The 20,194-nt window shown below is 39.0% G+C and overlaps 2 protein-coding genes across 6 annotated transcripts in view; one reads left to right on the top strand and one right to left on the bottom strand.

Annotated features, from left to right (window-relative positions):
- Positions 1 to 2,250, bottom strand: part of GXYLT2 (glucoside xylosyltransferase 2) — a 23,828-nt gene extending 21,578 nt beyond the window's left edge. Inside the window, exons 1-2 of one of the 3 annotated variants that reach the window (XM_042013927.1) lie at positions 2,152 to 2,250; positions 892 to 1,787 (exon numbers count right to left, since the gene is read on the bottom strand). The gene's annotated coding sequence lies outside the window, so the exon portion shown is untranslated. Of the gene's footprint in view, positions 1 to 891 lie in introns of all 3 variants that reach the window. The other 2 variants (XM_042013935.1, XM_042013945.1) reach the window with 2 other exon arrangements.
- Positions 2,251 to 2,310: 60 nt separating this feature from the next.
- SHQ1 (SHQ1, H/ACA ribonucleoprotein assembly factor) overlaps positions 2,311 to 20,194 on the top strand; it is a 39,643-nt gene continuing 21,759 nt past the window's right edge. Inside the window, exons 1-10 of one of the 3 annotated variants that reach the window (XM_042013891.1) lie at positions 2,311 to 2,356; positions 4,480 to 4,662; positions 5,119 to 5,183; positions 5,633 to 5,755; positions 6,528 to 6,676; positions 7,365 to 7,477; positions 9,377 to 9,504; positions 14,787 to 14,941; positions 16,217 to 16,270; positions 18,109 to 18,232. In XM_042013891.1, coding sequence (XP_041869825.1) covers positions 4,520 to 4,662; positions 5,119 to 5,183; positions 5,633 to 5,755; positions 6,528 to 6,676; positions 7,365 to 7,477; positions 9,377 to 9,504; positions 14,787 to 14,941; positions 16,217 to 16,270; positions 18,109 to 18,232 — 1,054 coding nt within the window. In that variant the 5' untranslated portion in view covers positions 2,311 to 2,356; positions 4,480 to 4,519. Of the gene's footprint in view, positions 2,357 to 2,428; positions 2,618 to 4,479; positions 4,663 to 5,118; positions 5,184 to 5,632; positions 5,756 to 6,527; positions 6,677 to 7,364; positions 7,478 to 9,376; positions 9,505 to 14,786; positions 14,942 to 16,216; positions 16,271 to 18,108; positions 18,233 to 20,194 lie in introns of those variants that run through there. The other 2 variants (XM_042013884.1, XM_042013899.1) reach the window with 2 other exon arrangements.

Raw genomic sequence — 20,194 nt, forward strand, 5'->3', positions numbered from 1 at the left:
AAATGCAATGAACAACTACTCTTTCAGAGTTTCATCCAACTCGGATTATGGCCAGATATGAAAATGTAAATTCTTCCATGCTAAGAGAAAATAGCAATACTAAATGAGAAACTACAGAAAAACCACAATGCATAAACATATGCTCTTTCCTGAGAATATATACACTATAATAAAACCCTACCAAACTTTATACTTAATGAAAAAGAGTAGCAGTAGCAACCTGCTGCAATCCTCAAGCTGTTCAAATGTGTGATTTTTGTATCATCAATACAATCGCTTTCTTCTCTAGATGTGTAAATTAAGCCCTTTTAGTAAGTTGGTTTGGATTACCATTTCCAAGGCAGCCAGATTTACTCATTATTATTAGCCACCTAGAGCCAATTGTGCTTATAAATTGCAAAGCTTCATGTTTCTATTTCTCAAGCAGACAGCAAGTTGTCCTAATTACTTGCCCAAAACATTGTAGTAATGCATTTTAATTCTTCAGTGCTCCATTAAGTATACACCAGCCAAAGTCCCCTCATCAGAAAGATGCACTAAAAGATGTAGTCTTTGACGTTTTCACATAAAACTTTTTCATTACAGTTCTAAAAAAACTCAGCATGTATTATTTTACAGAAGAAAGCAAGACACGCTCATTAGAGATGCTACTTCATCCTTTACTTGGATGGAAAAGCAAAATGCCCGATGCACCACTTTCTTCACTAAAATCAGTATATAAATAGTTATTTTACAACAAAGGTATTAGCACAGAAAAAAAAAGGCTGGGAGTTCTTAGGCTCTAAAAAAATAATTCTGAGGCAGTCTTGGAAAGTATCAGTTAGACAAGAATAAATTCTCAGATGAAACTTCTTTATCTTTCACAGACTTGTCCTGCAAATTTGAACTTACCCAGAGAAGATGGTGGTTACTGGTTCATAATCCAGCTTCCTGTCCAATACACTTATTACAGATTACTTTGGCAAGGTCCAAAAGTTCATTAGTACTCAAGTTCTCTGGAAATGCATCAAAAGTTTCTGAGGACATGACTGAGGCCTTGGTCCAAGCCAAATCAGCATCTGAAATGAGAGAGCATTAACTTCTTAATATAAAAGAAAGTTTTTTCTATGCCATGCATCTTCAGTTTCTGCACGTGAAACACTGGGACACAAGGAAGTTTCGGCTGAACATTAAAACCATCCATCAGTTTTAAATTTTGGAGAAATTTAAAAGGGAGAACTATCTATTTTGAAGCAAATTATTTAATTTTTGTGCAGTACTTGAACTGCTGGTTCAGTTCAGTTCAAGAGTGAAGAAGTTTTCTCATAAAGAGATGTCATATTCACTGGATTTCCAGCCTGGAAGTTTGTCTACATTTTTTTTTTTCTTTTTTTTTAAGAAAACTTTATTAGGAAAGGTTACATAATTATGCTTTTTCCCTCCAGGAAAAATATTTGAATGCATTTCAGAGGGGGCAGTAAGAAGAAGACAGTCAGTACCACTTAAAAATGTGGAGAATTATCTGGAACCAGAATACCTCTCATGGTGTGAAGGCAGAAAAATTACCTTAATTCTACATTAGGTGCTATATTTAATAAATTATAGCAGTTAAACCAACTTTTCTGCTATTGAAGCTTCTTGTTCTACTTAATGCTGTATTTCTTTTGATCCATCAGGATCTGCCTGCTGTTCACGCTTGTTAATGTTTGCATTAATCCAGTAGTTTAGAAGAGCCTTATGTAATTGGGAATTCCCACTCTGACACTGCTCGTGGGGTCACTCTTCTGTTTACTCATCTTCTACCTTACCTGCAGCAAAGGAGAAGACAGATGAGTGTAAACGTAACAGAAACAGCGCGTTTGTTCACAGGAATTAGCACTGGATTACCCACTGGTTTCACAGGAAAGAAACAAACCATCTCCCCACCGCTCAAGTTCAATTTCCACACTTCTTTATAAAAAGCAGCTGCTGAAATAAAATATGTTCCGTCTGCGCAAGATATTTTATGCAATCGCAGGTAAGAATTCATTCTTTTCATTTGTCCAGATGACAGATTGCGATTTTTACCCTAAATGACCTAGCTTTACACAGTTACACTGCCCACGTTCACACTGTTAATCATTCCCTTTCTAACAACGCTTGCAAACATCAGGAAACTTCAAATTTACGGACAGCGAGAATTTAAAGCAGCTCTTTAAATCGCGGCACGTTTCTGCAAAGGAGCAGAGCTATAAACACCGAGCCCCGGCGCAGAGCCCGCAGGACGCGCGGCCGGAGGCCCTGAGGGGAGGCGGCCATAGGGGGCGGGCCCGTCCCGACTGCGCAGGCGCAGCTCCGCCCCCGGTGCGGGCGGGCGCGGGAAGCGGCGGCGTGGGGGGTGAGTGAGCGACCGAGCGAGCGGCGCGGGCGGGCACTGTGGCGGCTGTTCCCGGCGCTGTTCCCAGGATTCTCCCGCTCGCAGCCGCCTCCCCCGAGGGCTCTGTTCCCTTGGGGGGCCCTCAGGGGGGTGGCTGGGGGGGGGGGGACGGCCGGAGGTCGGCGCGTGGCCCGGTGTGACGGCAGCGGAGGGAGGCTGTGTCCAGTTCTGGGCTCCTCAACGCAGGAAAGACAAGGAGAGGGTCCAGCGGAGGGAACAAAGGTGATGAGGGGTCTGGAGCGTCTCTCCCATGAGGAGAGACCCCTCATGATGAGGGAGCTGGGCCTGGTTAGGCTGGAGAAGAGAAGATTGAGAGGGGATCTCATTAATGTGCATAAATATCGGCAAGGGGTGTCAGAGGACGGGCCAGACCCTTTTCAGTGATGTTCAGCGACAGGACGAGGAGCACTGGCCGTAAAATGAAACCCAGAAAGTTCTGCCTCAACGTGAGGAAGAACTTTTTTCCGTGCAGAGTGGCGGAGCACTGAGCAGGCGGCCCGGGGAGTCGTGGAGCCTCCCTCTGTGAGGACATTCCTGTGTCACCTGCTCCAGGTCACCCTGCCTTGGCCGGGGTTGGACTGGAGGATTCCCCGGGACCCTCCCCGTCCCAGCGATTCTGTGTTTTAACGCCGAGCCTCTCATGCACCATCCCTGTCCCTGCCAGCCGCTCCCGGTCCTGCTCCTTCTGCATTCCCCTAATGCACAGCTCTGTCCGCACAGGAAAGGCTGGGAAGCGTGTTTATTTGGGATACCTGGGGTTTGAATGTTGTATCTCAGTGGTTCCTCGGCTGTGAGATACCAGGGATTTGTGTGGGACCCCCCAGAGGTGTTTGGGGTGATTAATTTGGGCCGGGGATGCTCCAAGTGCAGCAGGAGCACACGGCAGTGAGAGCTTTAGGAAAAATAAAAATGCAGGCTGGCAGGTCATCCCTGAAGGCTCCAAATGAGCTATTGGAGTTTTGCTACCTCTTACCCCAGCTTGTGTTGAGAAAAGAAGAAAGTCCACAGGAAAGCACATCAGGTGTGCAGGTGTTCCACAGGCCAGGTGTTTCCTATTTAGTTACAAGTCAGTGAAACACGTGGCAGCTTCTCAGCCTGGAAAGGGTGGGAATGTTGCCCCTGGAATACATGAGATGGTGAAATGGGGAGTTCTGATTTTTTTCATACTTGCTAAACAAGGCTGAATACCCATATGAGAAAAAGGGTGATCTGTTAATTTAGGCTTGTTAATAGTTAATGGTTTCTGGCTGTTCATGAAATTGTCAGAATGGGGGTAAGTTCAGTAAAGATAACTGAAAGTTAGTGAAAAGTAGCTCTTTTCCAGGTAATAGTTCTATTCTGTGTTTTTTGGTTAAAAATATTTTTGTTTTGAAAAGTTAAGTTTCAAAACTGTGTGACCCTTTGTAAAGACATCCCCCAAAGCAACGAAAACCCCAGTCCTTGACTGGGTTCTAAATTAAACCTGAGATAAGAAGCTATTGAGGGGTCAGACAATTGTACATGAGGTGAATAGTAGTGTGTAAATTCCTTCTGTCATGCTAATTATATACATATGCCAATGTATATACATACATGGGGTTCTGAGGGATGTTATTCTAAACTGTCCTTAAATTTGTTGCCTTTATTCTGGCTAATATGTGTGTGAATTATAAAAAACAGCTCTATTTTTGTAAGTATTACTGGGTTTTAGTATTTCTTAATAGTGATTTGTATTCAGTTCACTAAAGAATTTTAGAGACCTAAGGTCTGCTATGTGTGAAATTATAAATAACAAAACAAAAAAAAAAAGATGGAAAGTTTTAGGACTGAATTTTAGTGTGGTTTTCATGTGGAATGTAACAGGTGCTTTCCTGTACTCCAGCTTTACAATCAGTTGTTTCATTAAGGTGCAGAGAGGTGGTACCTTCACATTCTTGATGACACTTTAATGTTGTTGGTGTTGTCATGAGTTTTCATCTTGACCATGTGGGAGATAATCTTGTGGGAATCTGAAATGTTCTCACAGGATTTTGAAGAGACACCACTCACTCTTATAAATTGGAACCTACAGTAATCTTTTTTTCTTTCTTTTCCTGTTTCTGTAGGGCCTGACAATTGGTGTTTGCTTTTCCTGCTGGATTCATCATGATTACTCCAGCTTTTGAACTGACCCAGGATCCGGATTTTCTTACTATAAAAATCAGAGTGCCTTATGCTAGAGCTTCAGAGTTTGACATTTATTTTGAGGGGGAAGATTTCAAATTTTATGCTAAGCCATACTTCCTCAGGCAAGTAGTAGAAAAATTTTTCAAAAATTGACCTTCATACTAGGAAATGAACTTAATTTTTGTCCCTTCAGAGTGTTCTTCATCTGCACCTTTTATTCTGTTGACTACAGACAGCGCAGTTCATGCGAAGATTTGGGGTTTTTTGGATCTGGCCTCTTTGTTCCTAGGCATTAAATCATGTTAAAGGGAGTTGAAAGAAATGCTCTTCTAAATTTACTGTACAATGGCTTTTTAATTGTAAGTGGCCAGACAGCTCTCTGGGTGTAAATTCTGTAGAGCATGTCTTTTCCTGGGAGGAATCCAGGGGGATTGAAGTGCATGGATTCCATTACTGTGAAAAGGAGTCACGTAGTTAAGGCCTTTGTGCTGCTTTTGGAATGTGCCTTACATTTTTATAGGCTGAGACATTAACTTGCAGAATTAGTCAGAGTGAGGCATGTCATTTTTTGCCTGCAGATTGACACTTCCTGGAAGAATTGTAGAGGATGGCAGAGAAAAAGCATCTTATAATGGAGATGAAGGTATTGGTTGATGTATTGGTGTCTGTGTCACAGAAGATGTTGCTATTTCCAGTAATTTATACTTAAAAGCAATAAAGCAGTAAATTTGTTGCTTGCAGAACTTTTATTGCATGACTTAAGACAATAATGAGATCAGTGAATGTAGCTTCTGTGGATTGTTTGGTAGAAGGATTAAAAATTAAATAAAGCTTGTATTCTTCTGTTGGTTTGTGTTTATACAGTGTATATCAGGAGACTCTAAGTAGTTAAATATTCTCTTTCGTGTTTTGTCATTAAAATCTTGAATTGTTATGAAATAAGGTTGAAAACATGCACAGGGATCAATGCGTAATAGAACACTACCTGCAAGTGTCCTACTTCCTCTGAGCCTTTCTCATTGGAGGAAAAAGGCATGTTTTTGTTTGTCTTGAATATCTTAATGCAATAATTACATTCTGACTTTTTTTAAGGTACTTTTACAATTCAGTTACCCAAGGAGAATCCTGGCCAATATTTTGAGGGGCTGGACATGCTGACATCTCTTCTAGCACCAAAGAAATCAAGATCAGCGAAACCTTTGGTAGAAGAGATGGGTATGACAAAATCAATCTTGTTTATGCAAGATGATACATGTGTGTAATGAAACAGTTATAGACCTGTAGAGTGATGTATGTAGAAAAGTACAATGTTTCTATTACTGACCAGTCCAAGGTATGAGAAGGATGTGAATAAATCAAAGTATGGATAAGAGTGGAAATAAATATGTAGTAGATGATACGCATATCAACTTTATAGGTTTAGTTATTTTTAAATTTTTCCAAAATGTGCTTTAAAAATATGCTAATGCTCTGTAGGTCTTTGTACCCCTCTAGTGGCTGTAGAACACACACACAGTTGAATCTTCTGCTTTCTACAAACTACAACTGGACTTTTAGCTCAAATGAGAAGCTAATTAAAACCACAGATTCTAGTGCAGGTCTTGCTTAACACCAGTATTTAACAGACAAAAATGTTTGGGTATCTCTGTTTAATTTTTTAATACTTGCCTTAAATTATTGATAACATCACTTAGGTTCTGTCAGGGTTCTCCTAGCATCAAATGCTGATCTAGTTGAAATCAGTGGAACAGGTATTTCGGTCTGAGGGAGTGCACTTAAAATTTAGTGTTCCTGATGTTCATTTTTGAAAACTGGGGAGTTTGAAGCAGGACCTGTGGGTTACAGATCTGTATGACCCAGTGTTAAGTAAAATTTCTTAAGAGATGGAGTAAAATGAGGAAGGTTTATTGTGCTACCAGTTTTACCTTTCTAGGAAGTAATATATATTTTTTTGTGTAATAATTTTCTTTCTCTGACCATGGCATAGCTACAGCTGCTTCTGCTGAGCTATCTGAGGACAATGAGGAAGAATTTGACTGGGAAGTGGAACAGATTCCTTATGAAGAAAGCACTCCACCACTGCAGCACCCCTATGGATTTGGGAATTTGCGCTCAGGGGTGTTCCAGAGGCTGCAGGTAGATGCATTTTTGTCTTTTCCTGTCTTAAAAGTCCCGGGTAGGCTTCCTGGCTCACAAGACAACTTTTGAAAAGTGCAACTCAGTTTATGTGACTCTAACTCATTATTGTATGAACTGTAGTAGTCACAGGTTTTGGAGCAGGATTGCTGTTTATGGGGAAGGTATTTACATTCTATTAGGACATATATGTTGGTTTATTGCCATGAAATTTGTGAAGAAATACATTTCCCATCAGCATTAATGGGATGGGAAATAACTACTTAATGATGTTTAAAAGGGCACTGCAATTGCCTCTTAATTAATGTACAGCCACTTTGGAGAGTGAGAGTATTCTCAAAAGTCACAAGAATGGTGTTTGATTCTTGTCTTTGTTGGGGTTCTGTGCCTTTGTTAAACATTGCAAATTTATCTTAATACAAAATAACCTCCCTGCCTTATGATAAAATGGTCTGAATAGACTTGATAATATCATGAATTCTAAGGAGCTTCAAGTAATTGCGTTTCCTTGGAATTTTGATGTTTTATTTGCACAACGGAGCCTGAATTTGGAAGACTTGAAAGGGAGGTTGAAGCTTTTCTAGGGACTTCAGTGCAATAGTGATAAGCATCCTTCTTAAATTCTTACTAAATAAATCTTGTGTGTCATACCAGTGGCTTGGTCCTATAATTTTGTTCCCATTTGCAGGATGAGCTCAGTGATGTCATTGACATTAAGGATCCAGACCAAACTCCTGCAGAGGAACGTAGGAGGAAACGTTTGGCGGCTGAGGCTGCCAAGTTTGAGCCTGATCATTACCTGTGAGTACTGATTGACTTCATCTGGTCAAGTACCTCTGAAACACATTCCCTTTTCCTTTTTACAAATGATTGGATTTAAGATCACTTTTGGAAAGAATAGCTTTACTTTTGGGCTGGTTTAGTCTCATGGGAGCAGGCTATAATGGGTGTTCTTAGTGTGACACTGACACAGAGCATTGCTCATCTGTTTTGGGGTTACTCAAGTGTTTAATTACTGCTTAAGTCTGTGTGCAAAGGGGGGCTGCTGTCAGCTGTTTGCAGAGCATTGTTTCATAGTTAATGTCTTCAGCAGCTGAGCAGCCACTCCCTGCCAGCATTTTGGGTTGACAAAGTCAGAACTTCGTTTTCCTGTTGTGAAACAAGGACTAATGAGCCATCCTGGTCTAGGAGGAGAGAATTTGAGTTTTGAAGTTAGAAAGATTGTTGTCTTGGCCACTTTGTTTTTTGCCTTCGCCACATGTAACCTGTTTTAGAGCAGAATGAGGAAAATGTCCAAGACTTTGTGTTTCTTTTGTGCTTCATTCCATGTGGTGAGGTGAAAATGATTCTTTATGCCTTTCAGGTTGGAGTATTTCAGGTCAAATTAGATTCAGATAAGTAAAATAAATGAAAGCCATGAGATTAGTAATGTAGATTGATTCCTGCAAGATGGGTTTGGTGGGAGAAGAGGGTAGTCCCCAATAGGGAGAATTAGCACTGTGGTGTGTTTTGTTGGGGACAGGAAGGCTTAACCTATTTTGAGTTTTTCAGAAAGTAGCTTTGCAAACCTGGAATTTTTCCTCAGTTGGATGTTTCAGAGGCAGCCTCATGTCTTCCTGTAACACACAGAAAACAGAAGAGCTTTCTTGAACTACATTTCACTAGAACTGAAGTAGTTCCTAACCTCTAATGAGATGCAAATTGCAGTAATTTTAAGTTTCCATTTTAGACTCTGTGTTCTGGCCTGGTAGAGCTACACTATTTAGTTTAATGGCTCTGTCTTGGTTGTTTCAGAACAGATGATACCAGCCTTTCTTCAACAAAAATTGTTTCCTGAGGAGAACTGAAGCTCTGGTAGAAATGGGGGCAAACAACTGTTCTGGTGGCTTTGAGGAAAATGTACCCTAGCTGATATCTCTAAGTTGCTTTGACATTGAAGGGAGGCAACAAAAAAATCTGTCAGTGTAAGAGTGAAGCAAATTGCATTCTGTGTTCAGGTTTTGTGTGGTGGTTAAGAAGGTATTAAGAAATTTTCTGGTGGTTTTTATTTTTTTCAATTCTCAGTAGTTATACCATTGTTTGGCTTGAAGAACAAACTCAAATGCTAAGAGGAGGCTTAGGATAAATCCTCCCAGAATTATTAGATTGAAATTTTTACCACAGTGGCTTTGTGCTGAGATGGACGTGATCTCTCTTCCAGAATTCATGTACAACTCTCCTTTTTCCACCTTGCTGCCACATGTCCTTGCTTACCTTAAAGTCCATCCCCATCCAGGCTTCTCCTTCACCCTTCAGCTGCACAACTTCCTCCCCACAAATTCCCTGGGTCTTAAGCAGGAGAGCTACTCAGTAAAATCATGTGATTTGTGTGAGAAGCCTTTGGAGTGTTTTCCTTTAGCTACATTCAGAATAAATGGGGTTGGTTCAGTTTCCTGTGATGCTGCAAGCTCATCAGTTTCCTGAGCTTCTGGGTGGCTCAGGGAAGGTGGAGGAAGTAAGGAGGGAATACTGAAAGATGGAGAATATTGGGGGGTTTTTTTAATAATTATTATTCTCTGCTTTAAAGTCAAAGAACATATTTCTAACATGGAAAATAACCTGGAGCCAAGTGAGATGTATTTTATGGATATGTTAATATGTATCCACATATAATATGAATTGAAATAAATAGCATATGAAAGTTCTTTTTATTTTTCCTAGAGCTGATTTTTTTGAAGATGAAGCTATTAAGCATCTTTTAAAGTACAAACCCTGGTGGATTGATGCTCATAAAAAGATGACAGCCTTGCAGGGAGAAAGTCATCAGGAACATGACAGTCCTGCATTTGGTGAGAATATACATATATATGCATATATATACACACACATCTGCTGCTTGAATGATAATTGCTGTGGTGCCATGTTGCAGGTTATTGTTCTTAAAGGAAATGTATTACTCTACTACATTTATTATTTATTACTTTATTACATTACTTTATGGATCTCAGAGACTTTTCAAAGAAAACTCTTTGTGTCCATTTAGAAACCTAAAGGCATGTTTCCAGGGTGAGTCAGTGACCTTGTTGGGAGCACTCTTAACAGATAACTGAGGCTGCCTCCCTGCACACAGTGATTGCAGAGAGCACTACAAGTTACCATTGTGCATTTTCTTCTATTGTTCTTTGTTCATTTCCTATGTAGTATGAAAATCTGATATTACTAAAGTAGATGATGGTAATCCCTTCACCAGAGGTTCTCAGTACACTGATAATGCTTGCACTTCCACATTTTCTCTGGGAGAACAATAGAATTTGGGTAGATGTTGTGTATTTTACTGTGAATGTAATCTGATCTTCATTCCTGGTCTCTTTTCAGCCTCTGAAGCCAAAATTGTTAATTATGTCCATCATAAACACTTGATTTAAAAAGCACTGGACAAAGGTACAAGAGGCTTGAAAACACAATAACGAGGGGTTCCTTTGTTTGTTTTTATCCATTCACTCCTTCGTAAATGAAACACTGCTCTGTTTGCTTGGTTGAGGAATATAATTAAAGTGAAGAGCTGCTGGATGATTTTATTGATAAGGAGTGTTTCTCTTCCAAATTGAGGTAGTGAGGAAAAACATGTATATTGTTGGGTCTTAGAGGCACCAGCAAACTCCTCAAAAGCCTGGCAAGCCTGCTAATGAAAATTACACAGAAAAAGGATCATCTTTTCTCCAAACCATTTCTTATAACATATTTAATAAGAATGATCCAAAAAATATCACCTTCGTGGGGCTGAGTGGAGAGGCTCATGCAGCTTTTTGAATCTTGAAGAAATTTAAGTAACATAAGAGGCAATCTGGAGTTTGGTGATGTTAATGGCAACAACCCACCCTTTCCCTTGGAAAGACCTCAGTTTTGGTAACAACTGTGCTATTTGAATAAGTGACTGAAATCAGTGGAGGTTCCTAAACCTGAGTGAGCTGTGGTGAAGGAAACCACCATGAGAGGGAGTGCAGGTTCTACTTGAAGGTCTCCTGTGAATGGGAATACAGAAGGGCAGGATGTGGCTCCAGGCTGTTCCACCTGGAATCTGATCATCAGCAGGATGCATCCCCTGTGGTTTTATATTGCTTTATCCAGCCAAAGGAATGGTGCAGTTAATCAGGAATTCCTGTCTGTCCCGTGTGAAGGAAGGATTTGTTCTTGATTAAAGATGTGCTGCTCCTCAAGTTAAACATGTAAAAGTGACTTTAGGGTGGGAAAGACACCTAAAAATCAGCAGATTCTTTAAAAGTTTATTTTCTTATTCAGAAACACTGAATGAATGGAATTATTTTTTTTCTTCCTTTTCCTGACTTACATTTATGTCTTTTCAGTTGTTATCTTCATTGGTTTCTTAGAGCCAAAAACTTGATTACTTTTGTCTTTATAATGTCTTTGGCTGCAAGGAGCAATTAGAAGTACAGATGGCCTTTTTTATTTTTTGCATGACATTGCAATTAACTGAAGATTTTCTTTGGTTGATTGCTGCTCTTATATTTATCCCTGGTTATTTTCTCTTTTGTTTTTACATCATCAGGTGCTTCTAATGTCTCATTACCAAATTTTTTCTCTTTTTGGTTCATCTCATTAACATTTAGAGTTTTCATCTCTCTTCTGTCCTTACTTTGAATCTATTTTTATTTGACCTTTTTACTTTTTCTCCAGCTTGTGTGCATAGTTTGTGTATATTGCCTTTTTAAAAAATCTTTTCTTATCCTAAGTGTCTCTTCTTTCTTTTGTCCTTTTTGTACATCTCACTGTGTATTCTTTTCCAGCCCTTTTTGTTCACACTTAAAATGTCTTAATTCAAGTCAAGTAATACTCCATAAAGCCTTACTAATTACACAGCCTTTCCCATGAGGGGATAAAATTTTTGGAAACCTTGCCTTCTGCTGCTGCTGAAGTTTACATGAGTATCTTGCTTCTACAGATTCCAGATGAAAGGGTTTGTATTTTCTAACAGTCACATTCAGCTTGGTTAAAAGTTCATTTTTATTCTACTTCCAATTGCACAACTGTAAAAAACTCCTCTTTAGGCAACACAATAATCTTCAAAGGCTCAGGCTGACATATGTATTTAATCTAACATTTATATGCTCCAAGGATATCTTATTTTGTTCGGGGTAACCTCTCATGCTTTCAGTGACTGTTTTCTTTCTCATTTCTTTATAGAAAGAGAAGCAATTTCCTTTTAAAGTTCCACCTTTCAGTAAGGCTCAGCTCAAATGTATGCCATTACTGCTAGATTCATAAGTTTAAGATGGATTACTTTTCTTTTTTTATTAAATTTCTGCAATTGTGCTGTCTACCTGCTTTGCTCAGTTTTCAGGGCTTTGCATCATGTGTTCCTTCCTGGCACTGCTCTGCTGCAGAGCAGGTTTTTGTTACATGAGGAAATTCTGCATTTTATTCATGCAAAACTCTTAATGATCAGTCTCCACTGTAAAATATCTCACGTTTTAAAAGGCAAGAGCAGTAGGAAGAAAGAATGATGTATGGTGTTGATGTGTTTGCAGGAACTGTGGATTTCTTAAGGAATAGTAAGGAAAATGAATATAAAGGAAAGTGTGAGACCCAGGAAAGGCTGTCCAAGTCCAGTGATTCTGTGGAGAATGCCTGGAGGAAGGAGGTCAGAAGTGATGTGGAGGAAATGTGCTGGAAATGTTGATTTGAGAAGTGGAGGTGGAGGCTTGATAGTGAAGAAAAGATAAGTGGAGGAGATAAAATTTGGATGAAAGAATTGCAAAGACAGGAGAGGGATGAACAAACCAAACCGTAGTTAGCATGAATATGGGTGTGCTGAGGGGACGATTTGTGTTTTTAGGACTTTTAGCTCATTTCCTGAAAAACTGAGGCTCTTCTGATCACAGTCTACCAGACAGAGCTTTAGGGAGTATCAAAGGTGGTCACAATCTGCAGCTTTCCAAAAATGGCCCCATGTACATGGAGAAGAGCTTTCACTGAATCTTCAGTGCTACCTTTTGAGGGGCAGAGTCTGTACAGGAAAGAGGAAGTGGGAAGTTCCACTAACCTCTCATTCCTCTGCAGGCTGCACCAAATTCAAGCAATTTAACAGAAAATCAGCTTTATTATTTCAGTTACTTGTTTAAGTTTACATTATTATTGAGTATTTTTAAGGCAGCCCTGGGGAAAATGCGGACTCTGCACAAAGGCTTTGGGCAACTGCAGTCAGAATAGTGCTGCCTTTCATCTTGTAATGGCTTAGGAAGAGCTTGAAGAGAGACTTGTTTGCTACTGATTAATATCAATAACTGACTTTATTCTGACTAATCTGCTCCTTTAGCTGGTGTTGCTGATTCCTTAACCTGTAGGGATAGAAGCACACATTTAAAAACCTTAGAATTGAAACACACTAGTTTAAAGAAAAAAAAAAGAGAAGAAAGGTCAGTTCTGCTCAGTTCTCTCCCTTTGGGAGAGCTGGGGGGTTCAAGACTTGTCTTGAGAGGGCCATAAACTGAGGCTCTGCTCTCATCAGGAGATTATCAGAGGTACTTCCTGACCTGTACTTTCCTGACTGACCACTGAGTCAGCTCTCTGTGTGGGTCCAGCACATTTTATCTAAGTGCTCCTAACACATTTAGAACTGGAAGTGTCATAGTAGTCTCGAGATACAGATCTCACAGTGATTTAAGTGGTGTTATCACAGTGTAAAATACCAGTAGGGCTGTAACAAAACACCCTCTGGCTGTCAGACCTCATCCTCCCCTCAGAGATTAAACTCTGCTTCACTGACACTCTGCTACTGAAGGACAATTTGAAGTATCTTCTTTTTTAACATGAGGAATGACCAGCTTAAAACAAGTAAAAGAGGTGATTAAAATGTAAAGGTAATGTCTGCAGTCTCATCTGTCAGTAACTTTGTGAGATGAATTTGTCTGATTCCTTTAGATGTGGATCTATTAACACACAATTATACTCTGGCATGGTTTTGCCATTGGCAAATACACAAAACAATTTTAAATCAAAGTTACAAAAAACTTGCCAATTTAGCTTACTTGATAAGTAGCAGCAAGTGCTGCTTTGCATTAGATTAATACTGATTGTGGTACAGATTGTTAGCTACAATTTGGCAGTGTAAGTGTACAAAAGTGTACAGGCTTAGTACAGCAGAAAATGTAATTACAATTTTAATTGTTCTGATAATTTCACACCATGTACTTGGAAGTTTTGAACTGGGAAAACAAAGTAGGTGGTGGTTTGGACATGTTAATTATGAGTTTCAGGCCTGGATAATTAATTGTTCAAAAACTTCAGGCAATGGGTAGATGTTTTGTTCTAACATTGAAGTATTTTCTCCAGACAAAGATATTTTATTTAGATATTTTTATTTAGAACACCTGGCACTTTGCAGCAACTTAATGAACATCTTGTAACATTTACCTTTGGGAATGGTCTAGTGTACATCTTACTTGCTGTTATTTAGTAGACTTGGAATTCCTGTGTTTATGGTCCAGTTGTAGATGTTATGATGCTTCAGAGTTTGAATTTTAGAGGAAGCAAACTTTACTGCTATGTTTTATGAATTTCACTTGGAGTTTCTTTGCTTGCTGTTTAAAAGTGGAGTGTGGCTCACATTTTCATTGGAGAATCAACTTATAAAGAAATTTACTGATAGAGATACATCATCTATAGTTGTGATTCAAGGGATGGTACTGAACTGCTTTGCATGAACAGAAAACCAGAGTTAGAACTACCCTATCTTTCTAAATTGTCACTTGCCTCTGGATTTTTATCCCATACAATGTGGGCTTAAGAATCCTCATTTTACTCAGATCCTGATTGTGCATTTATCTCTGTATAAGATATCCAGGCATCCACAGAAATCCTTAGCATCTGGAGAGGTTCAAAATCATCAGTGTGTACATGCAGTGCTAGAGCTTGACATTGAAAGGAATACACCAGAGCTTAATAAAACTTAAAGAGGAAAGTAAGAGAGATTTAGGCTTTTACTTGAGTGATGGGTGACTTGTGATTAGTTACATGCTCCTTTTTAAAGACACTGTTGAAGTAGTATTACCACCTATTAAAGTGAATGTGCCAGCTTTAAATTCATAATCAATTATCCTTTTACTTTTTATAGTTGTCTTCTCGGAGGAAGAGAGAGAGCAGATGAGAAAGTTCACAAATAAATCTTACCTTCTGGATAAAAGAAGCCGTCACCATGTATATCTTGGATTAATTGATATTCTTCTGGCATATTGCTATGAGATCTGTGTCAATGAAGGGGACAAGAATGTAAGTTTAAAGAAGTAAAAAATAAAAATATATTTTAGGAACCTAGTGCTGGACCCTGCACTGCCATTTAAGAAACTTACCTTTTAAAGCGAACTTACTTCCAGGCATCAAAAATACATGATGAAGTTCAAATGAAAGACTCTCCATCTCTAGACTTCATGCACGTGGGGTTTAGTAGGATTTCTGAATACTTGTGTTCTTCTACAGCAGCATTGTAATAGGAGAGATGTGGAGTTGCAGGAGATTCCAGACAATTCTCTGTATTTCTGATTTGTGTGTCTTGATTTATTCAAATGCAAATTTAACAAGATAATTGTTCTTTTTTGTTCTGTGTGGATCCCTTGCCCTCTTGGAAATGGAATTGCTTCCCAGATACAACTTTGTGCCTTGCATCTCCTGTGCTGTTATGAACCAAGGAGATGCCTTTTCAGTGCTTTTGATCAAAATATTGGAGCATGTAATCAAAACCATTCTGTCTTAATGAGACTGACATGCAGGGCATGGATTGTAGAATGACAAGCAAAATGTCCAGACCTGCTGATTGACCAGAATAATCTGGAATTGCTGTTGTGTTGCATGTTAGTGCTGCACAGAACTGCAACTCTGCCAGTAACACAGTTGTACAATTCTTTATTGGTTTTGCAGTAACTCTATGGTGTATGTGGAAAACACACTGGGGTTTTTTCCCCTTGCCCCTACCTTTTTTTTTATTCCTATTTAACAGGAAAACCAAGACATTTGGGCCACACAAATCTTCACTAGAGCCAGGATTATAGATCGAGGTTTTCTGGCTTTTTGCCCCAATCATCCCACTAGACCACACTTCCACTCAAATACTATGAATCTGTCACATATTAAGAATAATGACATTTTACATGCACTGCTGGCTTTAGGACCCTCTCTGAAAGCCAAAAGTCTTGAGCTGTTTTCATGAGACAAGGTATTTGAGCTTGCTTTTGTTGATTGAAGTGTCTGTTGCTTTGTGCAAATGGACTGAATTCCACTAAGGTACCATTTCTCAGTGTATTGCTGTTCCATTTTAAAGATTTTGTGCATGGGCTGCATCTTCCCACTATGGAAACCAACTCAGTTACTCAACATCTGCATTGCAATATAATTTTTAATGCTGTCCTGTGGCCATTTCAATGCACATAATGTAATGACTGCTTCTTATTCACAAAGGTTCTTAAATTGCTGCCAAAATGTTATCTTAAATAGTTTGCCAGCAGTGTTGGATTAGATAATACTTGTTTTACTGTCCCCTCTGAAAATCAGGTTGAATCATCTTGGAACATCAGGAAACTGAGTGCAACGTTGTGCTGGCTGGAGGTAAGGTAAAAGTAAAGTTTTGTGTTATATTTTTGCTGTATTACTTGAGGATTTTTTGGTATTTTATGTTGTTTCTGTGACAAGTTTACTACTCTTTCAGTGTTGAAGATGAATTAAATGCATGTCCTGTTTTTGATGGTACCTGAAATTGATTTCTGGGCTTCAGAAATTAGTGGGCATGTGTTGTTTTACCTGCCCACTTCTTTTCACCCTTATTCTTGGAATAATAAAGGTTGGAAAAGACCTTTAAGATCATCAGGTCCAACCATAACCAGCACCATCACCATGTTCACCATTAAACCATGTCCAAGGGCCTCATCCCTGTTTGTTTAGTTGCTGCTCACTCCTTGGAACCAACACAGGTTAGAGTAAACCCTGAATTCCACTCTCTCCACATTCAGATTGTTCACTGAAAGCATCCAGGCCTGTGTAAAGAAATGGTTACAGCGTTGGAGGTGGAAAGGACTTGACCTGGCCTGAAATCCGTTAATTCCTGAAATGCAGGAAGGTGGAAAGGACTGTCCCAGCCTCAGTCCTGAAATGACTGAGCCAACTCTCACTTTGCAGGATCAAAACTGAAATTGGACAGGATTTTTGGGTCCAGTCCTTCAAACTTTTCCAGTAGTGGTGAATGTTATAGTCAGTTATAACTTGTCCTTTGACAACAGGTTTTATTTTGAGTTCTGCAGTAGCAGGTTACAAAGGAGTGCAGCTAAAATGCCCTGCCTTAATTCACAAGTTTTTTTTTGTTTTCCAGATCTATGTCCTAACATAGTGAAGGAGTTTTCTGCACGTGCTTACTGTGTGATAGAGCAGTTCTTGGTGCAGCCTGTGCCAACAGTGTATTTCACACCCAGAAAACTCACAATCCTGGCACCAAGCTGTTAATAACTGTCTCTGTTAGACAAACCGTTAGGGCTGAGAGTTTTCATCACTCTGTAAAAAAAAAAAAATTCCCTCAGCTCTGATTTGTTTGAGCTCACTGCCATTTTGCTGGCCATGGCATGTACACACCTTAGCCTCTAAATATTCAATCACAAACCATAAATGATTTAAATGCTTGCTGGTGATCCATTAAAATGAACAATGGGTTGAGGTAGTCACAGAATGCAAAGAAGTGCTGGCTGTCAGCATAGTGCTTTTATTAATTTTAATAGATTGAGAGGTCAAGATGAAATAGGTATTTTTTTTTATTATTAATTAATAAATGGAGTATTTTGTCTCGAAAAGTGAAAGCTGGAAAGGAAATGACTCTTAAGAAAGTCTTTAATAACTCCTTAATGCCTCTGGCCTGAGTAAATTAGAGGTGTTCCTCACTGATAAAGGAGGGCAATGAACTGTTCTCCCCAGGCAGGTATATTTATCCCTGTCTTGAATATCTAGAATTTCCATGAATAGCAGAGTCGTGTATCATTTTTAAAGATCTTATATGTCCACATGTATTTGGTTAATATCATATGGATTTAATTTTTCTTTATTCTTAAAAGGGTTTTTATAGCTTCTCCTTAATATATATGATAATGTGGGGCAGATGTAATTTATTACTTTAATCTAAAGGATGGCAACATCTTGAGTTAGATGTTTTATTCCCATGTTCTTTTTTTAATCCCAAACCACTAAAATGTAAAAGACTTCTGTTATCTTGCCATGCAAACTAAATGTGCAGGGTCTTGTTTCTATTTAACATGTACATTTCCATATCTATTCAAATACAGATTTTTAGAGGCATAATAAATCAAAAGGTGCTTTTTTTCCCCCCCATTCTGCTGTGGCTATTTTCCTTAAAGGAAAACAAACAAGCACACAGACTAATGCATATGTTTCACTGATACACACAGAGTTTCTCCAGCATCCACGATGTCCTGGTATCTTTTGGAAGAAGAGTGCTGTGCTATCCCCTGTGCAGGCATTTTGAGCTGGTGACACGTGCCTTCAATGACACAGTCATGATTCTGCAGCTGGGTGAGTGTTTAGGGACTGCAGGCTGTACAAAACTGTCTTTGTATCTTGGGTTCTTGAAGTTACCTGCAACTTTTCTATTTAGCATGAGTTACTTCTTTGAAAAAAGCATTAGATTTCTTTTTTGGACAGAAGGATCACTGAGAAGCAGTGCTTCAGTGGTTTATTTTAAATGCTTGGGAGTTGCAGGATTAAAAACCCACACAAATAGCAATATTAATCTTTACTACTGCCAAAAACTGTTGCTGATTGAAAATACCATTGACATTATAACAGTCAGGGAATGAAGTTTCGAGGGGAAGATGAATGCTGTCCCTCCTCACTTATCTCCACTGCCTTATGTTGCTGTTCATAAGTGTGAAAAAAGAAAATTCTGATATCAAAACTGCGGTGATACAATGCTGACAGCCTTTGGGGGTTTTTCTGAGGAGGGTAGTACATGAGAGGTAAGAAATTTGCTTTTCTTTTAACGTCATGGTGGAAAACGGTGTTGCAGTGAACATTCAGTGATCCAGTGAAATATTGCCTGACTGGGTAAGTTATTACCAGGATGTTTCAGTTTAGAAGTCGGTAGAGTTCTGTTCTTGTGTGTCAGAATACTGTTCCATTAAAAGGAGAGAATAACAGCAAAGTTCAGTTTATCTTTAGATGAATGCTCCTCCTTGAAAATGTGGAAAAACACACAGAAGTCTGCGGGGAAAAATAATGTAAAATAGAAATATATGACTTAAACTTGCCTTCCAAATACACAGGATGAAAGCTGCTAGAATTTCATGGTGGTGTAAAATCAGATTATCATATCAAATGGCAGATACAGAGCTGGGGTTAAATTATATCCGCATTTTGAAATGGTCTGTGGAAAGAGAACTGGATTTCTGCATCTATAAAATTCAGGTTTCAGGCTGTTGTCTGGCAGCTCTCACAGCAAGGAACTCCTGAAGGATCCAGCGATCTGCAGACCATGCTCTGACTTTGTTACACATGTTGGAAGCTTTTTGATTTGTACTTTTAAATACAACTAGTGGGGTTTTTTGAATAATCAGGAAGTAGTATCTGCACATAACAAGCAATATATTTATTGGTCAGAGTAATGCAGACCTGTAACCATGCAAAAACTGTTATATCCCATGGGCCCATGTTCTAAAAGCAGACATTTGATAGTTTGCCTGATGCAGGATTCCCTGTTTCAAGTCTGGCAAGATTTGCAGCCTCTCATTAGAGACCCATTAAGCTACTATAATCCAAAACTTTTCATTTATGAAGACAGACATTTTTTGTTGCAACTTACTGTAACATTCACTGATGCACATTGTTACTTGGCAGATGAGTAGCAGGAGTGGATGTTGGAAATGGGTTGGGCTGACAGCTTGACAGCTGGAACCTGAAAAAATCAGCAAAATTTTAATTCCACACATCATTTCTTTGTAAAAGAGCATGCTTCCTTTTAGTCAAAATAGTGATGTTTGACAAGCACTGATGGGGATACAATTTAAAAGTTATTAGTTATATTTGGGATTTTATGTTTTCTTTGCTGACTTAGTTGGTTTCCTGCTAGTGAGGTTTTTTTGTTCTGTTTGCCATGGCATTTTGCTCTCCACATTCCTTCTCCTTATTGCCATCTTCCTCACTCTTAACTTTCATTCTCTGGCTGTATTTTTTCAGCATGGGATTACTTACAAATAAGCAAACAAATTTTGTGCTTGAACAGCAGGGGGAGTGCTGATCTTTTTTGTTTCTTTTTTTTTTTCTTTTTCCCCTCTCCTCTCTAAATCTGTAAAATGTAATTTCATCCCTGTTCAGGTTTCATAGCCTAGGAGGAGCCAGCCTCTTGGGAGAGGGTTATTAGATTCCATTTGCAGTGGTGGCTGTTTTCATTTGAATGTGGGTTTTTTACCCCCACCATTAAATGAATGGTGAAAATAATTTTTTTTAAGGTTTCCAGTTCTTAACCCTTTAGCAGCTTAG

This window comes from Corvus kubaryi, unplaced genomic scaffold, assembly GCF_017639235.1.
Source record: "Corvus kubaryi isolate FWS band 111438036 unplaced genomic scaffold, C.kubaryi_AGA036_p1.0 136, whole genome shotgun sequence".
NCBI classification, from domain to species: Eukaryota; Metazoa; Chordata; class Aves; order Passeriformes; family Corvidae; genus Corvus; species Corvus kubaryi.